At 41.3% G+C, this 22,073-nt stretch overlaps 1 protein-coding gene across 6 annotated transcripts in view; it reads right to left on the bottom strand.

Annotated features, from left to right (window-relative positions):
- EYA2 (EYA transcriptional coactivator and phosphatase 2) overlaps positions 1-22,073 on the bottom strand; it is an 86,148-nt gene that overhangs the window by 33,630 nt on the left and 30,445 nt on the right. For 5 of the 6 annotated variants that reach the window (XM_048322294.1, XM_048322295.1, XM_048322291.1 and 2 more), the window contains exons 2-6: positions 14,996-15,114; positions 13,156-13,200; positions 11,376-11,424; positions 10,611-10,753; positions 7,644-7,760 (exon numbers count right to left, since the gene is read on the bottom strand). In XM_048322294.1, coding sequence (XP_048178251.1) covers positions 7,644-7,760; positions 10,611-10,753; positions 11,376-11,424; positions 13,156-13,200; positions 14,996-15,104 — 463 coding nt within the window. In that variant the 5' untranslated portion in view covers positions 15,105-15,114. The remainder of the gene's footprint in view (positions 1-7,643; positions 7,761-10,610; positions 10,754-11,375; positions 11,425-13,155; positions 13,201-14,995; positions 15,115-22,073) is intronic. The other variant, XM_048322292.1, reaches the window with a different exon arrangement.

Here is a 22,073-nt window from a genome sequence, read left to right as displayed (position 1 = left end):
TGCTTCAGCTCTCTGACAAGCTAATGTTTCCTGCAGTAAATACTGCCTTCTCCAAGCTGCTACATTTTTAGTGAGAGGTTAAGCACTCATCAAAATTACCTCCCACCAGCTATACTCTAGTGCCTTGTAAGGTTCCAAATCCTACAACATCTGCCTGCATTTACTGGGCAAGAAGACTCATAAAACCTTGCATGGTTGTCAGCTGTGGAGCCATTTCAAGACTATCTGACCTGTTAAAGGAGAAGAAAAACTCAACCCATATGTATTTTGCAGCAGATTGCTCAACTGTTTGCCATTAGGCGTAATGAACCCTTCCCCAAAAAGTCTTGTATTTCTGTCTGGAAGGACTCAGACAGTGCAGGGAAGAGCGCACTGCATTAACCTAGACGAAAAGCATTATTCTACAGTGTTGCACCACTTGACATCACCAGTGTCTGTTAAAGGACATTGCTCCCAAAAGCATATGAACACCTCCTGCAGATGATACTCTCAGATACACAACCCATTCAAAGTAAGTCCATTTGTCTCCCACCACAATCCCATGCAGTCCTGTCAGCCTGACCAGGTGTTTGAGGGCACTCTGAATGGTGATATAAAACACATTTCACGGTTCAGTTTCTCTGAGTTGAAGCTCTTCCCCCGCCCCTGGGAGTACTCAACCCACAGAGCCTCAAAGAGCTTTAATAAGTGATGACCGGAGCAGTTTTAAGAGCCTGGCTTTTACCATCCTTTTGAGCTTGGTCACCTGTATAGCTCAATCCAGATCAACAGTGGTGTTGAAAGTGCTGGGATGGTTTATAGTTACTCTCAGGATTTGAACCATGGGAATGCAGTTAGATTTTACTGTACTTTGAGAAAGTGTTTTTAACCGCTTCTATCTAACAATGCTACAGCTATAGAAGGCAATCACACTGGACTCTCTTCAAAAACAAATCACAAAGAAATGTTCTGGGCCAGAAAGTGGACATCCTTACAGCAAGGATGTAGAGCATTTCGATGCAATACCTTGCGGAAAAAAACAACCAGCAAAACTGACTGTATTTGGGTGACTCCATGGACACCAAAGTATAAAGACTCCTACAGCTGCAGTTTCATCTGGGACACAGTCCTTCACTGATGGATAACAAGACATGATAAAGGAAAGCTGGATTTGCCACCTCCTATGCTAATTAGTGGCCATGAACCTCCAGTTCCCAGGTCAGCATTCAAATCTAAGTAGCCTTGTCACAATTACTGTCATGCCACTGGGGATAAAAACATGCCCTGCCAGCATAGCTGTGTATTTAGCAATTCTCTTCCTCTTGAGCAAAGTAAATCTCCAGATACCAGTGGAAAAGAGGGAGCTGGTCAGTACATCTCCACTCTTTGACCCATTACCTAGGAACCCTGTAAGTCTCAACTGAGTACTCTAGATCCAGGCATTTGTCCTGAGGCTTTTCCAGCCTCCATGCACTGCTTCAGCACTGCAGGGGCTGCAGGAGAAGAGACACAACAGTGGCCAACAGAGGATGCTCAGAGTAAGAAACTCGACAACAGAAGAGTGATCTTTGTCCTGGTAAAGCCTTGTCAGCTTCAATTAATCTGCCAGTTACAGACTTTCTAAGTCAAATTTTTTATCCTTCTCTTTTTATCTGTAATAACTCAATGGGCTCTTCTTCAGACAGTGCAGGTATTCTTGTAGTTCTAGAGGTCACAGTACTGCAGTGCAGAAGTGTCAGAGTTTAAACTCTGCCAATATAAACAGAAGGGGCATCCAAATTACATATAAAAAGGCCCATGCAAGAGTGTTATCCAGTGCCAGCAGAGCAGTTCAGAACCTCCTGAGCTGCACAGCCTGTGCTGACTGAAGCAGGGTCAGGCTGAACTTGTCCACAAACATCATCCCAGTCTCTCATCTATTTTTCCACACAGCATTACCTCACACAGTGCTTGGAAATGAGATACAACAAAAGCAGTACCAATACTGCACAGCATCATGAATCTGATGTTTTCTAACTCTCAAATGCCTATGTAGGTATGATGTTTCTTGATACAGATTTTTATATGTAATTTTACACTAGCTCTTCTATTGCCTTCTAGACATTTTCAAAATCATTAGGTATACTGAATCAATTATTCAGTGAAGCTTCCATAACATTTTAGCATATTCTTTGCCAAGTGCACTATAAGCTGAATAATCAAGGCCAAGTTCAAGATTTCCCAAGCTGTTACCATCCTATGTTTTTGCATTTTTTTATATCCTACAGAAGCAATGAAAATAGAATCCACAAAGAGAAGTCTCTGTGACATCTGAACATCTTTGTGACTGTTTTCTATGCCGATTTTGCTCATTAACCGATGTTTTGAGATTTCTATCTGACCTTCACAAATGCTCCCAAGACAGTCAAGCAGCAGGTTAGGGAAATGTCACTTCTTTCTTTGTAGATTCCCCCTTTCTCAGCACACAAACTTTTCTTTGTATTTTCCTTATCCAGTCCCTTTACTGTTGCCCCTACCTTACCGCTCCTCTCTGATTCATGACTGTCACAGCTGCTCCCATCTCCCTAGTGCCACCCTCTGCAAGCCTGATGACAGAGTCACACAAAACTCTCAAGCAGACACAAGATACCTCCAAAGTAAACACTCTGCCCCAGAGAAGATTCCTGTTATGACTGTACCAGTTAATATTTAAATTCCATGACACGGGAAGAGTTAGAGCAGAGCTTTCCCCTTGGGTAGCAGTAGCACAGATCCTTGCAGCCTACAGTGCATCACTGTCAACACCTTCACCTCTCCCACGGACTTCCCTCTCCTAGAAGTCAGCTCGTTTTAAAGCAAAGTAAATGGAGCACAGTCAGCCCCTGGTGTTTAAAAACCTTTGAAAGAGAGACTGTGCTGTTATTCTGAGGAACGTTGTATTTACACTGTAAAAAGTGAGGTCTGACCCCTCCTGAAGAGAGGCCTCTCCCTGCTGAACCCACCACGGAGTGGAGCACAACTTTACCGCCACGCTTTTAGACTGCAATTAATGCAAACCAGCTGTGAAGCAGAAGCTTTTGAAAGAAGCTGCTCGTTTTCTACTGAGGTTTTAATTTTATCAATCTAAGGCATCTGAGTGACAGTCTGCTGAGAACATACTCTCACCTTCCTTTATTTTCTGGGACTTCATATGGATTCACTATCTGTATGCCAAAGTGTAATCCACATTTCTCAGGTGTACTTTGAAATTTCATCACTATTTTCATCACCAAGTACTTCAAGCTTAAAACTAAACATGGACTTCCTTTGCAAAATTCATGCAGGTAGAGGTAACTGTTCATGCCAAATTGGTATTTACGACCTCATATTAAATTTTTAACACACAAATTGGCACACAACTGCAAGAACATTCTGACATCTCTTGGAAAAAATATTTGTCTAGATTATCCACTTATCAACAAGGGTCAAAATGTTTTCAGCATAAGAAAACATTTTAATTGATTAATTATTCAGATTTTAATTGTTCTCAGGCCAGAAGAACAATTCATAACCAATTCACTCCACAAACATAAGCAATATATATATATATATAATTAATCCACTTTATATCAGTGTTGCACAAAAGAAATGCTAATTTCTATTCATTCACTACTTAACAGCTCATCAGAAGGGCTCTACAAAGAAAACAAACGTTCAGTAGTAGCAAAGAATTTCACTGCATAGGTCTTAGGTCTCAAATTTATGTCTGTCCCAAGCTCAATACTGCGTAGCAATTCCTTGGCAAAGGGAAGTTATCCCGGTTACATAACTGATTTTTCCTTTGTAATGGAAAAAGTATTTTGTGGGTAGATAGATTTGGATATTAAAAAAACCCAAAAAAGCAGTCAAATCTTTTCCTGCCCAACAACAGCATCCACAGTGGTCTTTGGCCACAGTTTTAACTGTTGTGCAACTTCATAGTTTCATACCAGCTGTCATTTTAGCAATTATAACTGAAGCGCAAGGCATTGTCTAGGAATTAATGACAAGCTGAGAAGAGATGGCCTAATGTGCAATCAAGGGGTAGCACATGCTCTTGCAACCACAGGAAATGCTCTGTAAGCTGGCTGTTACTGCACTCTCTGCAGAGCTGATGGGTTTCTGGGTTAGCTAATGTGCTGGCACAATTTTCTCTTTGTATTTTACATAGCTCACTAAATGCTAAGTTTCTTATATTCCAAAGATTTCTCCCCTGCCCTCAGCAACAAGCAGTTTCCTCAAGCACCAGTTAAGACAGTAAGTTTTCGGGGGCAGAACTGGAAGATAATCTTTGTGTCTCATGTTCTGTTTCTATCATTGAATAATAATTTTACCAGAAGTCTGAGCAAATCACTGAACTGCTAAATTGTCAGAAAATGTAAACTTAAAAAAATGTGTGCTAAAAAGCAAAATATATTTCTAATACCAAGCCCAAGGTGTTTGGTGATTTGGTGCTGTAATTGAACACTTACATGAGGATTGATTAAGAAATGAAATGGACCTTGAAGAAACATTTTTCTCAGCATGACAAATTTACCACTTTAAAGGCAAAAATCTAATGCAAGCTGTTGCCTCCTCTCCAGATTCATGACTCTGAAAGTGAGTGCCATCCCCAGACTGGCCACATGCATATTTCAGATATCTTCATTATGAAACAAATAATTTTGTAAATGCAATACTGACATGGAACAACACCGTACACAGCACTTGTTAAAAAGAAAAAGAAGAGAGGAAAAAAGTCACTCCTTCAGAGCAAATATGTGAATACCAGATTTCAGTCTGAATGTTACTTGAAGCCTGATGATATCCATTGCTACATGCCCATTAAAATCTTTATGTCAAGCCACAGTACCTTTGCAATATGATTTCGTGTCATTTTTATGAGCTATGGAACTTGCTAATCTCATCTTCTATATTTATATATGTGTGTGACAACTTACATTAGCTTTTTGGCTTACAAACTCTTCCACAATCAATTTAGTTTCATGCTAGGGAAGCATGAAAATACATTTCCCCTTCTGGCTGGCTGTAAAATAGCTTTTTTTCTTTACCACTTACTGACCAAAAGAATATTATATCTTCATTCTTGCTCTTCAGTGGATCCTGTACTCACTCAAGAACCAGCATACAATTGACAGCTGGAGTTCAAGATGAGAAGCTGAATGCTACCCCTTTACACCTGCATCACCTGTGTTTGTACTGCAAACAAACAGACCTTAACAGAGAGCAGAATTTGGCTTCAGAAGTACTGATTTACTGATCACAGCCTCACAGGTATCCCAGCCAGCCAGTGCTGCTGCCAAACAAACATCAGAGGGAACAAACGAGCACCAACTATGCTGGCACTTACTGAAGGACAGCATTTGTCCTAGAGCCCTGTATGACAAAAATTTGTCACCCAAGAGGTCATCTATTCCTTGGTGAGTGGTGTAACACCTACAACGGGCACTTATTTGCTGCTGGAACTCTTATCTGAGGGGACAGTGAGGACGAATCATGAGGAACAGTGAGGAACAATCTGACCACTCACCCTCACCCACAGATGAGTTCACTATTTTTCTCTAGGAGCTGGTCCTCAGTGGAAGCAAGCAATACAAACTTACTTCACTTTTGTACCTGAGCTATTACCACCTTACAATACTTGCAGAGAACACCTTAAAAAAAGTATGTTTTTCCTTACACTTTACACTACACAACTGAGGAGCAGTTGGAGATAGCTTTTCTTTCTGAGCCCCTGACCATCACCCTCTTCATGATCTCTCTTCCTGTATCATGCAAAAAACATTTTGTCTTTGAACTGGGAGTTAGGAGCTTGACTCTTCAAGTCCCCCTTGAAGGGGGACATTTTTATAAAAATATATCAATAAAAGTTGGCCCTTTTCAGCTGGTTTAGCCCATCACCAGCAAAGTCTCAGTGGTCCTGGAGCTGGGTGGCACAGAGAGCTGCCTGCTCGCATTCGGGAGCGATCACCTCCCCACCCCCAAGTGCTGTGGCGTGGGAAAGCCCTGAGCCCACATTCCTCGGTAGCACTCAGCACAGGAAGGCTCCTGGCTCCTCACTCAAACCTTTCACTAGCACTCAGCAAGGTAAATAAACCATACAGTCAGGGAGCTTCAGACTGTTCCTCTCACAAGCGAGAAGAAGGGTGGAAATATTTGTTTACTCCTGCTCCCTGTGCCTTGGAGTAAGCACCTGCCACTTGCAGAAACTGTTTTCTCCTGTTTTCTTTTGCATTAAAGGCTTAGTGGAGCTGCCTGAAACGATCATCCTGGAATAAATATCTGAAAAGAAGTGATTTCACTTAAAACCACAGCCTCACCCTAGGGCACATTCATACTCATACACACAGCTTTCCTCAGCCTGTTTTGGTACAACTCACAGCTGTGTCACTGTTGTTTCCAAGCGTAACATTTTCAAGGGCTGATGCACAAAATTTGCTTGTCTAAACCTCCTGACTGAACAATGGGGGCACCTTAAAAACCTCAGCCCTAAGAAAGTCAAGAGTCTGCCTTCTCAAACAGCTCAGCCAGCCAACAGAGCGCACATATGGAAGTAGGACAGCTGAAACCTGTAGGAGTCAAGGTGACAATAAACCCCAAACCCATAGGTTATCTTGCTTTTTGGGTTTTTTTGTGCCACATCCAGCACAGGTGTCTTCAGCAAGTAGTATGAGGTATTCAAGCCCCAAAAACCACCTCTGTGTTAGAGATAACGTGCTCTGACAAAACTAGCAGGTGATGCCTCAGCCAAGGGTCCACTCTTAGCCTTCAGCTTTTTCAGATAATTTCTGGAATAAAACAGATTTTACCGTGTTTTCCCTGTTTTCATAACTGTTTAGGATTTTAGTTGGTCTCAGAATAAAAATGGATGTGCATGTCCACCTTTCACTTTCGAGATTGAGAAGAATTAAGAGAATTAAGACACAGTTTTGCAATGATGCCAGCAAAATATAATGTCACAAAAGGGCCTTCTGCATAAAACCCTCAACAATATCAAAAAGCAAAGTGACAGACTTGATCTCTCTCCCCTTCCACAGCTTCTACAAGAGTTTGGGAAAGCCATGCAATTCCTCTTTGTTTTTCCAACCCTTGGAAAACCTCACAAAGCCAAGGCACAGCTTTATCTTTGTGTGCATTCGTCTCTCCTCAAGCAGAATCACTCTCTTTTTTTAGTATCAAAGTACCAGCTTTTAAAAAAAAAAATAGTAGGGAGAATATACAGCAGTTTAAGCACAGAGCAGTTTGTTCAGGTCAGCACAAGGCATAAAGAAGCATAATACTGACAGGACTGTTTACATGAAGTGTAAAACCACCTTTGTTTTGCTTCCATCAGAATGCAGGAACCCACACTAACACAACAATCCCAGGTATGCAGTCACAGAACTAATTAAAAAAGAGAAAACACAGTTTCTGCAGAAACACAAAGCTTATATTGATCATAGGTGAAATTCTGCTAGGACATAATGCTGTTAAAGCCAGTCCCTCAGCCAGAAATCAATGTCTTGATGAGCAAAACAGATCAACCAGAGACTTACCTCCTTCCCTACGCTGACTCCCTCCACCTACAAGCTTTCCACAGCAACTGCAGGAGGAGAACTGGCCCAGCGTGGGGCTGTGGGATTCTGAGTGCCCACAGCACATCCTGCCAGGCACTGGGCTGCACTCACCGTGCATCTGGTACGTGTACGGGGCCTGTCCCGCCGTCGGGGTGCTGAAGCTGGAGCCATAGCTGAGAAATCCACCCTGTCCTGGGGAGTGGCTCAGGCTGTCCTCTGTTTTAATGCCTTTGGAGTACACAGTGGGAACCAAGAGCAGAACATGAGTGCTTGTCATATGAAGATGTAAAAAAGCAAGTGTAGGAATTAACAAATTTTCAGCTGGATTTTAACCTAATAAACTCTTTTTTTTTTTCATTTTCTTTTACACACACACACACACACACAAATATATATATGTATGTTTAACTATTTGCATTTCCCAAACAGGTCTCTTAACAGCCAAACAAACTCATCACAAATCATATTTGAGTCACCTACATCCTGTATCCACACCCAAAAGCACTTTTGCTAAGATAGGTAAACACAAATAATGTTATTTTCAAAAACAATTTCTGAACATATAGTTTTGTTATAGAATTGAAGAAACTCACTGACTCATAATTTTTCTGAAGAGTTATCAGATGCAGAAAATGATTAACAATGGAACAGGACCTTCAGCAAAATAACCTCAAGATTTCTGTTCTCAAAAGAGTTATTTTTTACTTGCATTATATTTTCAGCTTTCGTATTAAAACATTTATTGGCAAGTCCTACAGGAGGGTTATCATCTACTCAGTTAGACAGAACATACAGTTCAGGAACAATAGGTAAGCCCTGAAGCCACAAAAATCTTTTCATTTCTAAAACCAGGCAATTAAACTGACAATTTATAGGGGGAACAACAATAGCTGAATTAAACATTGCAAGATGAAACCCTTGCTGGTAATGAAAGGGGTTGATATTTTATTCTGAGATGCTGCTGAGATTGTACAGCTGTATTATTAAAATAAACAGCTCAAAGGTGCAACATATTATGAACCCTTTGGGCGTGATCCTTCCCTCCTTTGCATCCTATTTGCACAACAAAAAATGGCCATTGGACACATCCTGGACGCTGGGATTAAACAAAGACCCTGCTGATGTTTGGGCCTTGGATTTACACACTTTCCAGGCTGCTGTCAGCTTTTAGCACGTGGAGGCAAACTCGCCAAAAGACAAGTTGAATTCAGGTGCCTTTCCCCAAACATGCTGCTCTCTAGCTTAATGAGTCTTCGAAGCAACAAGTCTGTGCTTGCTCAGGTTTGGAATAAGTCCTCCCAGATAATGTTTTCTCTAATAGAAATCACTTATTTTAGCTTTAGGTGAGAAGAACTGCGATGCAGTTTGAGTACAAGTTTGTAACAAGACGACTGTGAAAGGCAGGAAGTTTATTTGGACTCTTAGGGGACACGTGCTGGTGCAAGTGTGTGGCTTCATCACTGCTGGGGAAGAGAAGTGTGTGCAGAGAAGCCCCTCTTCCCAACATCCTGTGCTTTTCAATTCCATCAGCACTCCAGCGTTCAACCTACCCCAGTTACAATCAATCTTCAGCGAATGGGCCTCTTTGGAAGCCTAAAAATTGTTGTCAGACAGCAAAATAACTTAGCACCAAATTAATTTCCACATAATGTTCTGTTTTGTCTAGAAACTGGCCGAGTTTTATTTTTTGTGCCTAAAAACAATACTGCCTCATTGTTCTTGGTTGTCAGCCAGGTGGAGTTTTTCATATGCTGTGTTGAGTATCTTAAAGAGGGTGTATGGGCTGGGGGAGGGAAACCACTGCTCAAGGATGCTAAGAGGTCACCTACAGGATTTATAAGCAGCATATGGGCCTGACACATGTATGCCCTAAAGCCTCCAGGCAGTAGCAAATGGCTCTACTTTCACCTGCTCTAACAGGACAACTGTTCAGAGTTTTCCTTGGAAGTCAGCCAGCTGATGCAAACACACAAATAGCTCCAGGAAAGGGTCTCAAAACATTCCTCTCATCATCCTGGTAGAGTTTTGGCTCTGCTAAGGCCACTTCCCCAGCCTTCCAGCCTGCTGCACTAAATTCCCCTTCAGTAAAAGCTTTGTCAATGGCTGTATAAAAACTTCGTTGGGAAGAGATACTGTATCTGCCAAGTAAATGAAGGTGTTTAAGAGCACAAGAGAAAAGAGGAGTGGAAACAAAACCATGAAGCCATCTTAACAGCGCAAGACTCAGCCCTCATGGGAGTAGCCAGAAGTAAGAAGCCCAAAGCTTTCTGTTAAAGAGCTGTACCTAAACAAGAGCAACATCTCTGTGGTCTTTAGGAGTGGAAAGAACTTTAAGCTTCCTCAAGAGTTCAGTATTCCCATGCAGAGCTTGAGGACACTTAAGGCATGGTTTACCAGGCATTTCTCTGTCAGGAGTGCTGGTTTAATTAGCTCCCTGTGCGAATCCCCCAGCTGCTCCTGCCCAGCACTGTCTCCCCACAGCTGTTGGCCAGGCTGTGCAGAAAAGCAGGGAACAAAGCTGACTGGGGTTAGAAATGTTGACTGCACATGTATGTCCATTTAAACACAAAGTGTCTTCCAAAACCAATGTACTCTGTAACATTTCATCCATGCCTTACTCTGCTCTGCATTTTGGTTCTTCTGTAGTAATAGACACAAAATTTTTCTCAAAGTAGCTTGTGTCATTGAGACTCCAGGAAGAACCAAGGAAGGCAAAGTATGGTTTTCATAAATATCATATTTAGTGTACTTTGTCTTGACAGGGAATCATGGGAACACTCACCAGCTACTACTAAGCAGCACATCCTACTGAACCTAAATTTATCATATCCTACTGCTGACTGTCTCCAAACTTACCTAGCTGTAAAAACATAACCCATGATATGAAGAGCTGATAGGTAGTTCAAAGTAAACCTAACATTTTTAAAGTCAGACTTTCCTCTAAACCTGAGAACGTTGCTAAGACACAAATGACACTTCACTCTAAAGCTTAAAGACTTCAAAGACATTTTGCTAGCTATATTTGGCTACATTTTGAGGACGATGTCCTCACAGGTACCATGACTCTGGAGTACTCACTGTAGGAGGGTATTCCATAGGGCTGCCCTGGGGGAGGATAGGCAGTGTATGCAGCAGCCTGCTGGATTCCCGGGCTGTACTGAGTCTGTCCATACGTTGCCATTGTGGGGAACGATGGAACTGTCACTATATGGGGATAATGTCTATTCAGAACAAGAAAACAGGAGGGTTTAAGGCAATAGTTAGTGTACATGATCTTCTAGAGCACAAGTAGAACAGTTCTAGACACCTTGCTAAAGTGACATCCAACACAGGATGCTGAATATTTGGGGAACGTGGAATTGACTGGACTGAAGCAAAAGTTTGTTTCAGCACATGGCTCCTGATATGAGCTATCAGATTAAGGCACCTAAATGCATGGGGACTTTAAGACAGTGCAAGATAATATGCAAGTTAAAAATATAAAATAAAATTAACACTGATTTTTCATGTTTCATTTTGAATTTGACAAACAACTGAGTGCGATGGGAAACCTCTGACATTTCAACACATCCCCTCTGTGGTTACTCATAAACACAACAATATTCAATCTGATAAGGTTTGGATTCCCAGAGGTACAAAAAGCACAGCTCACAGTACTGCAAACCTTATTTCACTCCATATCCAAGAAGATTAAGAACCAGCTACTTCACTGTGCCAGAGATGTGCAGGGGAACAGGTGGATGGGCTTAGGGCAGATGTTTTTTAAGGTGACAGAAGTCTGCACAAAATGGCTGTTCAGCAAAACACGGCTTTTAAATTACAGCACTTGGCACGAGCACTCACTTTGTGGTGTACAGATGGAGAGGACACTGCGGTGCTGCTTTGCTGCTGCCTGGAAAACAAAATTAAAGGGTCTTAGATTTTCATCATCTTCTGTTCTATGGCCAAGCTGATACAATTGTTTTTACCACTGCTGGTTTGAAAAAAATATACAGGAATCAAAAGACTTTTTTATTTAATATTCCCAAACTGAAGTAGGTAAGAAAGATACTCTCTGCCTAACAATAAATATAGATTTAGTTTTTAACTGAGGGTGATACCAGTTGATTGAACTACCAGTCTCTTCTTCTCATGGGACTGATACTAATCATGAAGCTGGGCTTTGAAGCAGTGACTCATATGCTGAAGGCCATAAAAGCCAATACTATGATTGCTGAAGTGATTTAAGCCCACTGCACATTTTGCTCTTTTGCTTTTTTTGGTACTCTCCTAGACCATGACTCACTTTCTTTAATGTCCATTAAAATATATAAAATAATAGCAAATATTAGAAATACAACATCATAAATCTCCTTTATTTGAATTTTTTGAGTTACCTATAGCATACCTTATTGAACTACCAGCAGTCAAAAAATAATTCAGCAGAAAACCTATCATACAAGTTATATATGCAAGATGCCTTCTAATGGACCAAACAGTTGTGTCCTATAACAGCACCAAAGAAAACTGTGCTACCAGCTTTATTCAGATATAAATTAAGATTTACCTAATTAAAAACTAAAAAAAAAAGCTAAATTAAAACCTGCAAGATGCCTGCAAGTAGTACTGAAAACATCATACCAAAATACCATCATGTGTATTTTGCAGGTTGCCTCCACAGTGCCATCCAAACTTTGCTTATTGGTTCCTGGCTGGAGCTGTCATTAACTCAGCACTATAAATGCCAAAACTCTCTCACAATCATCAATAACGACATGAGGCACAACTGATTCAGCCTCTGTGTCTCCTGGCTGCATCAATGAACACACCAGAACTCCACATGTCTTCTCCACCCACCTTCAGTGACCAGAACAGCAAAACTTCCTTTGTTCAGACATTGGCCAATTGGCAAATTAAACATTTAAACCATTTTTCATTTAATGAAATATTCAAGTACATATGAAGTCTAAATACATGCAAATAGTCCTGTGGGTCTGGGTAACTTGTGCAATAAACATGGACGGAATGACCAAAAAGATTCAACTTGCTGACATCTGAAATGTTTGTTCTTCCTGATTCAGACCTCTTTTGAAATTGTTCTTTTGTACACAACCCTTTTTCACAACATTTTACACAGCTTTATCATTTTACACTATAACATGGAGATTACACCAAACTATTTTTAAAAACACTGCCATTTCACCTGTTAACTTTTTAGACTAAATATCAATAAAAATTGCATCATCGTTGAGTTCTTACTAAAAATATTAATTATTAGGTATCATTCTTTTTTTAGAATGTTAATTTATGTAATTAATGGTGAAACCTATACAGGCTTAATCACTAACAGGATCACCCTAATCACTGACAGAAACAAAACCAGAAAGACTCTTTCTTCAAACCCCTTCAACCCCCCAACACCTTAGAAAAGTAAAACACACCTGCAACTCTACCTTGGTTTCTGTACATATAAAATGTGGTACAGTGACCTATTTCCCAAGCAACAGGCAGAGAGGTTTGGTTTAAAATACTGACAAAGGACAGCGATATACAAATGTACATATTATTGACAAAGGATAATGTTATACAAACTTATCTACTCACACTGAAAAAAGACTGGGTTTAAATCCAAAACTGGGCTCACCTGAGTCACCTTCAAACTCACTATGAAAAATTTGCTTTGACTTACCTGAAAGAAAACAGTTTAGAAAATTAGATTTTTAGACTGTGAAAACAAGAACTACACCATTTCTGTCTCTTTTGCAATGAATAAATAGACATTTTAAATTAATTCCTTTAATTTGTAATTTTAATTACATCAAAAGTCCAGCAGAACAGTTTGAGCACAAGCCTCATTTCTTTTTCTCTTTGCAAAACATGACAGCTTCAAATTTTTTATTTTGGTACAGAGCAAATAAGTTTGCCAAGAACTTCAAGAAGGAATTTACTGCGTCTGAATATGCAATATGTTACTGTCATTGACAAGGCAGAGTTGATTCTACAGGCAAATTGTGCACTTGAAAATTATATTGATAAAACTGCACATGGAAACAACAGGCCAGACAGCTACATGGACATCTAAATGAGTAAGTACTATGACTAGACTTGCTAAATTTAATACTGTATGTGTAATACAGAGCACAAATTTGTGTGCATTTATTACATTAAGAGCTCTGTCAGTCAAAGAATTGTCAAACACAGAAGTATTTTCCTGTTCTTTGAATTAACAAGAAGTATTTTCAAGGGAAAGAGCACAATCTTGGTAGCACAGGGGATCATTCTGTAGCAAAACCACCGTAATATTTCTATAAGAAACAAATCAACATGAGCTGTCACTGGCAAACTGGTGCAGCTCCTGTGTCGGTTCTTATTTATATCACTTAATAAAAAACCAGTTCCTGCACCAAGATGTTTACAAAATGATGTACTTAAAAATCATTTCTAGCTCTAATCTTTTGTGCAAACAGGAACGTTTAAAAGGATGTTTCCTTTAGGCTGTTACTCCTACTGCTCTTGTAAATAGGCACTCATGATGTACGTGATTTAACCACGCAATTCCTAATCCCTCAGCAAACATGCAAACAAAACATCTCCTGGGCTTCTAAGAGCCTATAAATGAAGGGTTAAATGTACTACTAAAACATAATAGTCAGTGCCTTTTCCTAACTCCCCTCTACCAGGAAGGCTGACAGATCCTTACCGCAGCAAACAATAGCTGGGATTGTACTAGCAAGAACTAGTTCAGCTGCATCACTTGCCAATAATTTTTTTAGCAGATTTAACATTCTTCTGTTTCCTTCACTTGAACAGTATGATGGGGCGGGGGGGGAGAAGGAGGAGAGCAGATAAATTTCCATCAGAGCCTCAACCACTGAAAGAATTTGTCCCTGGTACCTGCCAAATATGAAACTCCAGAGCAGAGGCCAGCAGGGCTAACCATTTGGGGATGGCAGCAGTGATTTCAGAGCGATGCAAACTGGGGCACAGAGCTGCTTTGGCCAGAGGTTTTCTGGCTGCTCAACACATTTCTGGGCCTGGGAGCCTCCAGAGCCCCCACCTTAACAGCAGCAGCAGCACAACCACCAAAGCCCAGGGCTCAGGTTCACACCACCCCTGGGGCTCCAGTGGGTCCAAGCAAAAACTACCAGGTCTACACAAAATATGGTTTACACCTGCAATTTTTCCAGTGGAACAAAAATCTACACATGCACGTGTGTACATGCAGGCACCAACTATACACAGATATATATTTACATATGAACTATTTCTATTCCATTTGCATTCAAGCCATTGTGGAACTAAAGGATTCAACCACAACTGGAGAGTCTACAAAAAAAAAAAAAACCTCAAAAATCTCAGTTGCTCACTACACTGTAGAACTAATTGCCAGAAGCAGAGGCGGTGCAGTGGCCAGCTCCCTTTAGTTCCATGTATACATATATGCTATGTTAAAGCAGCAAACAGTAAGCAGAAGAGCAGCCTACCTTCTATGTCATCTGGAGCCGTGGCATAAATGTGAGAAAGGTTAAGCTTCAGTCTGTCAGGGCACTCTCTATTTACAGTCAGACTGGGTGATATCACTAGATCTAGCATTTCCTTATACCTGAAGGAAAACAAAGGAAAAATACAATTTATTCATTAATTATGCATGCTTACTAATGATTCAATTTTTTTTCCCTAAGAGTATAAATATTAAAGCTGATTACCTAAACCCAGGCTTCATATAAATTCCACATAATAACATTCACTAAAGTTTTCATCAAAGGGAAATGCTGAATTAAAATGCAGTACTTGCTTCCTTGGAGATTACACCCATCTGATTAATGATTTCCTTTTCTTCCTGGATTTTGCCAGACAAAAACTAAATTCTTGATCTCTCATATGCCATCAAAGCAAGAATACACACACCAATGTCCAGCGAGGCTGCAGAACAGACTATTACAGGCTGAAAATGAAGCTGAGGGCAGTTAAGATCATTATCTAGTCTCACAAGGCAATGATGTTAGTACTGGTGACAGGGTCAGTTTACCAGGGGACACCCACACCAGGCACCCAGCTACAATGTCCTGGCCATTAGGTGGCAGTGATACAAGGACAGTCCCTTCCACACAAGCAACTAAACTTGCAGGTTTTGGTTCAAGCCCAGAACAGATAATGAACAGAGAACTCTAAGGTTCTATGCCCTTCTTTGCTTTCCATGGCCACACAGAGCACAACCTTACTTCAGTTCCCTGGAAGTCACTGGATGGAATTAGGGCTATTAGGGCAAAGCATAACTGTGCTCTTGGACAGAGCAAGAGCAGCTGGGGCAGAAGGAATAGGGTGGTGAGTAGATCCAAGGCACCTGGCTGCAGCCTGCTCAGGCTCCCCTTCCCTCGTCACTGAAGTGCCGCCTGCCGAGGCAGCTGGCACATCCCTGCTCCCAGGCTGGCACCTTCCTGAGCTGGACTATACAGGCAGTAGGTGGTATGGCAGCAACTGGCTGGTAACAACCCACAGCACACCTAAAACATCGTGAAGTTAGAGAAAGCAGCACATAAACCTGAAATTTTCAGGCTTCTGCAATACCAATCTATGTGCTCCTGGGAGAGGCCAAGAGGTTTGCTTTGATTTTCTGTTTAAATACAACTGTATGGCTTTACCAGCTTTGAGAAACAGAAAACCACATACCTTTTTATCTGAACCTCCCCAATTCCTTTAACAAAGCCTGCAAGTCCCTGTGGGGGAGGGCAAGTATTGTTAAGAACAGGCACAAACCAGATCAAGTATTTCACCTGTAACTAAACAGCAAAGACCAAAGCTAAGTTCATTTTCACTTTCTCACCTAACAGCTGCCCAGACAGAAAAAGCATGAACCCTCTGTGAATTCAAAGGACTACCAAAAACAGGTATGAAGAGGCATAACCATGTACAGTGTCCACAACCCCAGTCCTCCTTTCTCCAAGTGGTATCAGGGATCTGTCTGCCTCCTTTGGAAATCCACATGGGTGTGTGCATTCTCATCACCAACACAGCCTCAAGTCCAGAGGCTGGTAAAGGCTTCCCAAATATGTGCCATGAAGGAGACCTTATGAATGACCAGTGTGGTAGAAATGCAGTACTCTGGATCCAACGCTTGTGTCATTCCTGGTCCCCAAGTGCTACCTGCTACAGATTTGCTAAGGAAACAAGACCAACATAAAAATCAGTGTTGCTCTGCAGCAGTATCTTTGTTGCTAGTGGGTCTCGAAGGGTTACACCTTCAGAGGTGTCCCCATAAGAGGAGCACAACTGCCTCCCCCCCTTCCTGCCTTGCAGACAAACTGAAAATGCGGATGCACAGGGGCCACCAATTGTGTCCACAGCCAGTGGCCGTGCCACCAACCGCGTGGAAACGCAACAAGGAGTCAGATGGCGTGCAAGGATACAAAAAACAGTCCCCAGGTGTAAAAAATCCTACCCAAGGGACACAGTCCAGTGACAGAGCTGAAACAACAATCCATAACTCCTCACTTAACTCAGAACACAGCTCATGAGAGGCTTCACTCAGCCCTCACAGCACTGGAGGAAGTTATGCTCCATCTGGCACCGAAGCACAGACTGTAGGGCAGTAAGGGATGGTCACAGCCCTTCTTCTGCACACTGAGCTTATGCCAGAGCTTCTCCTCCTGAAATGCCTCATCTCACTCTTTTGCTGGCACAGCCAGGCTGCCACAGAGAAAACGCTCAGGAAGAACTTTGTGTTGCTTCTCAGTGGGCTGGAACAACGTGTCACCTACAAGCTATGGCTCCTATGGCTCTCTGAAAAGCAGCAGGGTGGGAAGGTGCTTTTTTCCCCAAGGAATTAGTTTATTTAAATCCACTGGCACCCAATCAAATTTTGTCTGCATAGCTGAAAAGTAGGGTTCCATTTTATCCACCCTAAACACCATCTCATTTCTTTTCTCCTTACTTCCTTGGTGTTACACCTGAACTGAGGGAAAGCACTGCTGTCCCAGATCCTGTCAAGCTGGGGTTGTTCCACCTTGTTTCTCAGATAACACATGCCCTTCAGCATAATCCAAACCCCCATCACTCATGACACTGCCCAGGCTGTTGCCAAGTGAACAGGAGCAGATGTTCGAAGGGAAATGATCTTTTATAGTGATTAATGCACTTTAATTACATCATTGTTCAGGGATTTCATTAGTTACTCTCTGCCTGATGATTTTTCTACTGGTTTTGTTCTGTTCACTTTTGTATTCACAAAGCCACACCATATTTTCCTGTATTTATTCTATAACATTTTCCTGTGCTTTTTTTCAGCTCTCATTTTTCTTTAGAGTATGTACTAGTTGCATGTACAAACAGGTAACTTTTCACAGAACTGCCTGTCTGGTTGTGCATGTCATGTATGTGTGCTGTTAGTGCCCATTTTGCACGCACCATTTACTGATTTAGTCATGTGCATTTCTTGCCGATGGACTTCCTGACAAGAGTTTCTGAAATTCCAGTTTTAATGATGGCAAGCTACAGAAAATAGTCAAATAATGGAACAGGGCTGGTATTTAACACAGTAAATGACATGCTGGAGTGCAACTGATGAAAATATCAGGTCTTTGTTTTCTTTTTAGAGCAAAAACATTTTCTGGCTTAAGCAGTGTACAGTAAATCAGTAATAAAGTTTGCTGAATATGAGCTTTTATTAAAACCAGTGATGGCAGCATCTAGCATGCAGGGCTGACAGACATCTGGAAGAGCTTTTGGCTTCTATAATTAAGAAGAACCTTGTGTGAATTTGTTGCTCAGCTTTTCCATTAGAATCCCCTACTCAAACCCCAGTATTTTGCCCTGAAAGCCCACAAAATCTCTGCCAAAAACAAAAACTTTTTTCTAATGTTTAGGAAGGAAAAAATAGAAATAGAGGTATTTTTTTCAGTCATGATGAAGCTAGGAATGCCAGATCAAACAATTTAAGGTTTCAAATTTTTGACTGAGGTGCTGGGGCAACTGGGAAATCACATATTCTTTCACAGTGATGTTTTGAAGGCAGTGATTCCAGACCCCAAGTCAAGACTGTCAAATGTGTGCTGAAGATCAAACTCCTGCGTGATCTCATCTCTCTCCAGCAAAGTACACAAAGATGGGTGTAAGTGCAATGCCAAGGAGGGACCTGGTGTGCAGACTGAGTCTGCAAGGTGATGAGAATTCCACGGGTCGTATTTTGAAAGGATGGAACAGGAAACCACCGTGGCATTGTGGGCAGATGGAACCACACCACAGCTCTGCCCAGCACAGCTGACAAGCCAGAAGGCACCAGCAACAGCGGAAGGAGTCTCCTTCCAAAGCTTGCAGCTCTGCTGCACAGGGATAACTTCAATCCTCTCTCAGTCTGCCCTCACTCGTTATTAGCATCCTCCCCACAACGCACTAAACGCATCTCAGGACCACGGGCACTTCCATCCTCACTGTGGAGGCAGTGGACTTGTGCCTGGCAGTCTGCACTTTTCACTCATCTCTACTCCACTTCTAGGGTGAGACGACAGAATTCTGGCTTCAATATGTACGTGAATGGTAGAAAAAACGTTCAAAGAGAACTTTCAGGGCATTTTCACTAAATAAGACACCTGGGCAGTATGAGGTACCAGGGTAAATGCAACAGCCAAGTGATTAAGAGATTTCAGAGGGAACATGTGCAATGAAGAGCAGAGCATTTTCCCCAAAATGACAGCAGTCTGCAGGAGGGCATTTGAGCAACAGAAAGGACAGTTGGGAGTAAAATACACTTTGGGGGGGGGAAAGCTGGCATGGGTGTGGGAAAAAAGGAGAATGAGCTCTGCATCTGTCATCAGTGAAGGAACTGAAGAGTTAGGAGCCCTGCAGGTGAAAAAGAACTCCTCTCCTTGAGTAAAACCTGCCAGATCATACAGTGGAAAAGACAAGTACTTCAAGGGAGTGAGAAACTGCAAAAAGTTTGTCCATGAGGGGAGAGGTAAATATAGAAATTATGCTCCCTGCAAAAATCCCATGCAATTATCTTCTCAAGAATTTTTACTTGTGTCTGGATGGAGGCCAAATACAAGCTTAAACCACCAGATCTTCCTAAACATATGCATATGCCAACACAGAGCCCTAGGCAGGAGTGGTACAAGCCAAGTCCTCTGTTTTCAGCTTTGCTGGGAAGGGGAGGAGTAGAGACAGAGATTGCAGCTGAATTGTAAGAGTAACATTTTTGTCTTGCTTCCATGACTTTATCTGGTTTTAATTAGTTGATCAACTGCTTTCATCTTTCTATCCTCCTAAAAAACGGTGCAGATCGCTAAGAAGTACTTCATGGCACCAGTGGTACTCATCATTAAAAAGCCAACAGCCTGATTCCCCAGTTTATTTCAGAAGTGAATCACATACAAAAAAATCTGAAGATGGTTTTCTCACCCTCTGATTCAGAGAAAACAAACAAAACCCATCCCAGTCCTAAAAAATTTGGGTTTAATTCATTCCTAGGAAATACAAGATTAATTTTTTTCCCCATATGGATAAAATTTTCAAAAGCACCTGCTATGTCTCATTAATTTTCATTGGGAATTAAGACTTCTACTGTTTTAACTCCATGGGAAGCATAGTAGCTTAGGCAGCATTGCCAAGACTTTTGGTTGCAAAATTCTGCTCCCAATTTTACTTTGCTCCTGTACAAAAAAGAGGAATCATTCATAAGCAAAGAAAACAGTATTATCTTGCAGCCACCTTCCACATGGTATAATCATAGGGAATCTCCCACACTGAAGATTTTGGCTACTTCTATCCACACATTTCAAAAGCAGAGGAAAGTAATTTCATTTCCCCAGTACATTCCTCCCCACACTGTTTGGACGCTCTTCTCTAGATCTATAATAGATTCTTTGTTCCATTTCAAAAACTCAAAAATGCTTCAGCAGGTGAAAACCACGATCCTCTTTTCTCTTTTATAATGAGTCTTAGTTCATCCACAAGTACATCTGATAGATGTATGCAGGAAAAGCCTGAACAGGCATGAAGTGAAACCTGGGCTGGCACCAATGCTCGTGGCCAAGACTGACAGTACAGCCTCGATGACAAGATATCCTTTCAAGGTGACCTGCAGGGCAGATGCCTCGGGCTGTTTATATTCCTGAGAGCTGCTTTTTACTGATGTAATTGCACAATAAAAGCAGCAGTACTTGTCTGGATTTATCATTGCCCAGCCTGTTTCAGACACAAAAGAAAGAGAACTCCTTAGTACAGCTGTAGCACAGCCCCTGGGGTGAGGATACAGAGCTGCATTAGCTTCCAGCACATATTATCTCAGGCTAAGGATGAAAACAAGAGAAACAAGACAAAAGTTACTGTGATAGATAAGGAAAATAATGGTGTGGGTTAACATTAAGATTTTCAAATTCCTTTGTTTTTAAAAAAAATGTGTTAATTCTAAACAAGCTTAAGAAAAATAACTGAGAAAAAATAACAAAATAGACCAATTATTTCACACTTCTGAAACCACTATTGTTTAAAAATAACCAGAGTATTCCATCGGCTTTAAAATCTTTCCCCACATGGTTTCTGTGTTTTGTCTTTTTTTTTTTTTAATGAGACAGTCTTTTTTATCAAAATTTTACTTTCACTGGAAGTTTTCTGTCTTGCTCTAACCCATAGACCAGAGAGTAAAAAAGCAGACGAAAATTCCTGTCTCGTGAATTTTTTGGGCCAAATTCACTTTTCTTTTTTTTTTTTTTTTTTTTTTTTGAAAGGAAAGTCAGCCTTAAGATTTTTGAATGCTTGGAACTGGCACAAGTAATTGCATGCCTTGTTTCCCTGGAAGTCCTGAATTTCCAGAAGCATTGACTTGGTTTCACCAGGCTTCATCACCTGCTATTGCAGTCTGCTTTTCAATGATTTTTCTTTAAATACACTGTTTCTTTTTTGTCTCAGACCTATTAGTTAAAAAAAAAAAAAAGAAGTACGGTGTCTTCATAGAAATAAATGTAAATAAATTCCTCCTCCCAGCTAGACTTCACTACTGGCTTCTCCAGGCGCTCTTTTTCTGATCCTCCCCTGCAGACACAGAAGAGATGGAGATGGAAAAGGGGGATGAGCTGGGCTGTGATCCCCCTGCATCTCCTGTGATTAACACGGGAAGAGATGGAAGGAAGACAGAGCAGGGGAAGCAGCAACATTTTCTGGCTGAGCAGTCCACAGTAAAGGGGATTCAGTGCACATAAAACCACACGAGACAAGGCACCTTCACCATTCATTCTGAAAGCACACTCTAAGAGGCAGCCTGAAAATCTGAGTGAGCTCATGATGGGGTTCACACCACAGAGTTTCAACCTGGCAGCCTGACCAGAAATACATCATGACACTGGCCGGAGTCATTGGGTCTTTTAAAATTCATTTCAACAACAGTATTTCACTTATTCTAAGTCAAAATGAGAAAGCAGAATTTTTCACAATGCCTTTTTTTTTTTGGTCTATTGGCCCTATTTGCTAAGTGGAGCAACACTTACTTGCCAAAGCATAAAATTACTCAGGTCTCTTCCTGTGAACGAGCAAGTACCAAACAGATCAGGCCACACTGATAAAGAAACACTA

This window comes from Corvus hawaiiensis, chromosome 17 (assembly GCF_020740725.1).
Source record: "Corvus hawaiiensis isolate bCorHaw1 chromosome 17, bCorHaw1.pri.cur, whole genome shotgun sequence".
Classification (NCBI taxonomy): domain Eukaryota; kingdom Metazoa; phylum Chordata; class Aves; order Passeriformes; family Corvidae; genus Corvus; species Corvus hawaiiensis.
Note: the sequence above shows the minus strand (reverse complement) of the source record. Positions and strands in the feature narration are given on the sequence as shown.